Source organism: Thalassophryne amazonica, chromosome 3 (genome assembly GCF_902500255.1).
Source record: "Thalassophryne amazonica chromosome 3, fThaAma1.1, whole genome shotgun sequence".
NCBI classification, from domain to species: Eukaryota; Metazoa; Chordata; class Actinopteri; order Batrachoidiformes; family Batrachoididae; genus Thalassophryne; species Thalassophryne amazonica.
In genome coordinates, this window is record NC_047105.1 from 62,547,935 (window position 1) to 62,553,934 (window position 6,000).

Consider the following 6,000-nt stretch of genomic DNA (forward strand, 5'->3'; position numbering starts at 1 on the left):
GTAAACCAAAGTTTTTCATGCTAGAAATAAGGTCTACACAATGTGGGCATAATAAAAAGCGTGACTGATGCAATGAAGCACATTTGACACATTACTACATAAACTGACTTAATCAAAGTGAGTTGAACTGAAACAGGAGAAATGTGGGGTGAATGTAATCGCAAAGTTATTACAAACAACATCCTTATAAACTTACTTGTATGCTTTTGTCAGCTGATCAGTGCAGTGTGACCGAACTATGGGGGCCGGTGATGAACACATTTAAGTAGGGGCGTAAGCAGCTCTCAGTTGAATGGAGTCAGAGCTCCATCTACTGGACAAACGGTGCAAGGAGATTTTACACTGCCAACACAAACATTATTTCAGTAACTGTTCTGTTTATGAGAAATTATCGGCGTTCTATCAGCAAAATTTCGGCCAATAGTGAGTACTCTGAAAAGGGCTTATATCGGCCGATAATATCGGTCGGGCTCTAATGTTAATGCTCAAACCTTCAGAATTAGCGTAGTACTTTAAAAGATATGCGCGATATTTTCACTTTGTAAAAATGACATAGCTGCCGTTAATGTCGATAAACTGTCCAGAATTAGTTTTGTTTATGAATAAAACCATGAGTGAAAAGTGTCCTGCCACACAGTAAATTACACTTTTTGTTTTCCAGCAGTGGGCGACCTGCCCACCCCCTTCTGTTGGGGAAGGGCACAGCTTTTCACAGCGGTCTGACTGCAAAACACACAACATACAGGAACTAACGTATGATTTTAGGGTGATTTTACAAATGTTTTTGACCGTTAAGCTTTACTCACTATGCCAGGAACAAAAATGTCAGCGGACTGAAAGTTAGCAGAACTAAATTTAGCGGAAGCTAATTGGTCCGCTGATAGTTTTCAAAGTTAGCTGGAAAACAAATCTGCAAACAAAAAGTTAGCTTCACTAATTAGCAGTTAGCAGATTAGCGTAACTGTGCCCACCACTGGGTTTTTGTAACTCCTTTCATATCAAACAACATTTCTTCACTCATCACTCACTCATCTTCAACCGCTTATCCGGGATCGGGTCGCATGGGCAACAGCTCCAGCAGGGGGCCCCAGACTTCCCTTTCCCGGGCCACACTGACCACCTCCAACTGGGGAATCCCGAGGCATTCCCAGGCCAGTGTGGAGATATAATCTCTCCACCTAGTCCTGGGTCTCCCCGGGGTCTCCTCCCAGATGGACATGCCTGGAACACCTCCCTAGAGAGGCACCCGCAGGGCATCTGGTAAGGATGCCCAAACCACCTCAGCTGGCTCCTTTTAACGCAAAGGGACAGCGGCTCTACTCCGAGCTCCCCATGGATGGCTGCGCTTCTCACCCTAACACTAAGGGAGACACCAGACACCCTCCTAAGGAAGCCCATTTCGGCTGGTTGTACCCACAATCTAGTTCTTTCGGTCATGACCCAACCATCACGACCATAGGTGAGAGTAGGGAGACTGGCCAGTTGATCAAGAGCTTTGCCTTTTTGCTCAGCTCCCTTTTCACACAACAGTACAGTAGAGCGAATGTAATACCGCGCCTGCTGCGTCAATTTTCCGGCCAATCCTATGCTCCATTGTGCCCTCACTTGTGAAAAAGACCCTGAGGTACTTGAAGTCCTTCGCTTCGGGCAAAACCGCATTCCCTACCCAGAGTAGGAAATCCATCAGTTTCCTGCTGAGAACCATAGCCTCAGATTTAGAGGTGCTGATCCTCATTCATCCACTTCACACTCGGCGAACCGATCCAGTGAGTGTTGAAGGTCATAGGCCGATGAAGTCAACAGGACCACAACATCTGCAAAAAGCAGCGATGAGACCCCGAGCCCAACAAACTGTAAATCCTCTTCCTCCAAACTACACCTCGATATCCTGCCCATGAATATCATAAACAGGATTGGTGACAAGGCGCAGCCCTGGCGGAGGCCAACCCCCACCAGAAACGAGTCCGACTTACTGCTGAATACCTGAACCTAGCTCTCGCTTTGTGAGTACAGAGATTGCATGGCTCTGAGAATGGACCCCCTCACGCCACACTCCCGCAGCACCTGCCACAGTATCTCCCGGGGTCCCTGATCATACACCTTCAAGTCCACAAAATACATGTAGACTGGATGGGCATAATCCCAGGCACCTTCAAGGATCCTTGTGAGCGTGAAGAGCTGGTTGGTTGTTCCACAACCAGGACGGAACCCGCATTGTTCATCTTCAATCAGAGGTTCAACTATTGCCCGAACCCTCCTTTCCAGCACCTTGGAATAGACTTTACCAGGGAGGCTGAGTAGTGTGATGCCCCTGTAATTGGCACACACTCTCTGGCCCCCTTTTTTCCAAATATGGGTACCACCACTCCAGTTTGCTACTCCTTAGGCACTGTCCCAGACCTCAACGCAATGTTGAAGAGACATCTCATCCAAAACAGTCCCTCCACACCCAGAGCCTTCAGTATTTCGGGATGGATCTCATCAACCCCATGGCCTTGCCACTGAGGAGTTGTTTGACTACCTCAGTGACTTTCACCAGGGAAACTGATGATAATCCTCCATCACCTTCCAGCTCTGCAGCTACTATAGAGGGTGCTCCTGTCTGATGCAGGAGTTCCTCAAAGTGTTCCTTCCAGCAGTGGATTACATCCTCAGTTGAGGTCAACAGAGTCCCATCGTTACTGCAGACAGCTTGGATGGTTCCCCGTTTTCCCCTCTTGAGGTGCCTCACGGTCCACCAGAAGCACCTTGGTACCGAACAAATGTCCTTCTCCATGGTTGCTCTGACCTCCTCCCCCAAACGTTACTTATGCCTCCCCCACAGCAGAAGCTGCCACCCTTCGGGCCTGTCAGTACCTTGCAACTGCCTCCGGAGTCCTCAGAGATAACATATCCCAGAAGGACTCCTCCTTCAGTTGGGCGGCTTCCCTGGTGTCCACCACTGTGTTCGAGGGTTGCCACCCTTGAGGTACCTAAGACCTTCAGGCCACAGCTCCCCACTGCAGCTTCAACAATGGAAGCTTTGAACATTGCCCATTCTGGTTCAATGCCCCCAAACTCCACAGGGATGCTAGAAAAGCTCCACCAAAGGTGTGAGTTGAAGATCTGTTGAACAGTGGGCTCTTCCAGACGTTCCCAGTTCACCCGCACTATCAGTTTGGGCTTAGCAGGTCTGTCCAAAGTCCTCCTCCAACCTCTGATCCACATCACCACCAGACGGTGATCAACTGACAGCGCTGCTTCACTGTTCACCTGAATGTCCAGAACATGCGGCCTCAGATCAGATGATAGAATCACAAAATCGATCATCAATCTTCAGCCTAGGGTGCTCTGGTACCATGTACACTTATGAGCATCCTTATGTTTGAACAGGGTGTTCATTGTGGACAGTCCATGACTAGCACAGAAGCACAGAAGTCCAAAAACAAATGACCGTTCAGGTTTACATTGGGGAGGCAGTTCCTCCCAATCACACATCTCCAGGTGTCTCTGTCATTGCCCACATGTGCATTTAAGTCTCCCAGCAGAACAATGGAATACCCCACGAGAGCCCCATACAGGACTCCACTCAGGGACTCCAAGAAGGCTGAATACTCCAAACTGTTTGGTGCATATGCACAAACAACAGAGTTTTCCCATGGCCACCCGAAGGTGCAAGGAGGCAACCCTCTCGTCCACCGGGGTAAACTCCAACATAGGGGACTCGTGAGTATTCCCACATCCGCCTAGCGCCTCACACCCTGGCCAAATCCAGAGAAGAATCAGGTCCAACTCCTATCAAGGAGCGTGGTTCCAGAGCTGAGGCTGTGCATGGAGGCAAGGCCCACCAGATCTAACTGGTATCACTCCACCTCCCGCACAAGCTCTGGCTCCTTCCCCCACAGCGAGGTGAAGTTACACACCTCCAGAGCTCGCCCCTGCCGCCTGGGTCTAGTCCACCAAGGCCCTCAACTTTCACTGCCACCCATGGGACAGCGCACTCGACACCAGCGGTTCTACCTCCAGGTGGTGAGCCCACAGGGCAGAGATGGAAGGTCCACGTTGCCTTTTTGGGCTGTGCCCAACTGGGCTCCGTAGCAAGCCCAGCCACCAACCTAGCAACACATAGTTATGGTGACCGTAACAATATTCATGGCCTAATTAAGAGGCCCACCCATTAAGAAACAGTTTATCATCCTTGCCATCAGAAAAAGTAGTGAGGCAGGACAGATTTTTTTTTTCTTTTTCTTAGAAACAGGTACATGCAATGTCATGTCAAACCTGAAAAACAACACATACAGCACCTGCATAACAAATGAAGAACTGAAAATAATAGATATCTTTCAAATAAATCTTGTTTCCATGTTGAACAGAGTCAGTGTACTGCACGCTAGTAGTGTGATAAACATGCATACTGTGTGTGTGACTGAGATGGAGCAACTGACTCTGTGGTTGTCAATGACAAGACGCAACTTCTGGGCCTGGCTCGGTAAACCAAAGCATATGGGTCACCTAGCAAATGTGTTGGTTCTTGCACACTGGTTCCACCATCAATGAAAGCCAAAATAAAAATACAAATTGATGTGGGCCAATTTCAGCATGCATGCAGGGATGATAAACTAATGTGTGTGTGTGTGTGTGTTTTGGGTTTTTTTTTTTTTTTAATGGGGCCTAATGACTATGATGCACCTTCTTTCTCTTCATCGTTGCCCCACGTTTGCATAGGTTGACATGACCCAAGAGTGAACACTTTTTCCTGTTAGTGTTACCACTCAGCAGCTATTCTCAAGGTCGGTCATCCAGGCATTTAACCTCGAGTGGCGGGTTTTGTCGGTGAAATCATCGACGAGCTCAATACAAATGTATGTAATTTGGTCACTTTTCAAAGGGATTCGACTCATCAATAAAGTCAATTTAATTTAAAATGGTTAATTTGAGGTCAGCTTGGCATATAAATCTCATCATTCCAGGCAATGACAGCTGTCAGCTGGCTGTTAGAAGAAAGAAACAATAAAAACTGGTTGATTTCAATAGAACAGCATACAGACCGAGCATGTTTTCACCAAGTGGCCAGTCACAGGACACGAATTCTGTCCTTCGGATTGGCCACTTTGCCGAAGTGAAGTAGCGCAGACCTCGAGAATGAGATGAAAACCAACAACCTTTTGTGTAACAAACAATCTACTACCTGGGCTACAGTTTCCGTTATTAAGTGTAATATATTGTTTTATAAACTTTTAAATTTTTTATTTTAATTTTTAATGTAGAGCCATAGATAACTGTAAAATGTCTTCCTAGAAAAGCAGAGCACGAGGTGTGGGGTTGTGGGCACCTTGTGGTTTGCACTGATTCACAGTAGTTACAGTGGATCATCGCTGTGTCGCAGCCCCACCTAAAAACACTGCTGCGCTCCGTCGCTGGAGCCGCGTCACTTTACCTCTTTCAGCTGGTCGAGCTCCTGTCGAACGGTCTCGTATTCGCTCTCCAGGTCATCAAATCGCTGTTTGAGCTGCTGCTTCTCCTCCAACACCGCTAGTCCGTACTCGGCCGCTTGGATCTTCTCGTGGGTCGTTTCACGGAGCTCCCGAGAAAGGCGCTCGACTTCGGCTCGGAGCCACTGCGGCCCGGCCTCTGTGACCAGAACCGCGTCGGGATACTCGTCCTGTTCCTCCATGACGAGCCGCGGCGGGACCCAGCCCCAAAAAGCCCGACACGACAACTCACTGCAGTCTTTGTTTCAACCGCATGGCTAAAGCTAAAGAAGCACTCTGTTGTCAACTACTCAGCCCAAAAGGGACTTTAATCATTCTCACTCTGAGGACTTTCTTCAGCCTTTTCTTCAGGCTGACGGAGGAAACTTGAGTTGAGATCATCGATTGGAATAAACTAACACTGCACAGCGTTCGAATCTGTGCCAACGTGAAGGGAAATGTAGTTGTAAGTGCGCGGCCTATGTCTGAAAGACTACGTACTTTAGTGGTTATCTTGACTTCATCTACCATAATGCATTGCTCTGCCTCT

General features: G+C 48.1%; 1 protein-coding gene across 3 annotated transcripts in view; it reads right to left on the reverse strand.

The window, feature by feature from the left end:
- The window catches only part of bicd2 (bicaudal D homolog 2 (Drosophila)), a 28,987-nt gene extending 23,294 nt beyond the window's left edge, over positions 1-5,693 (reverse strand). For 2 of the 3 annotated variants that reach the window (XM_034166493.1, XM_034166492.1), the window contains exon 1: positions 5,417-5,693. In XM_034166493.1, the coding sequence (XP_034022384.1) occupies positions 5,417-5,653 (237 nt within the window). In that variant the 5' untranslated portion in view covers positions 5,654-5,693. Of the gene's footprint in view, positions 1-5,371; positions 5,390-5,416 lie in introns of those variants that run through there. The other variant, XM_034166494.1, reaches the window with a different exon arrangement.
- Between the last annotated feature and the right edge of the window lie 307 nt (positions 5,694-6,000).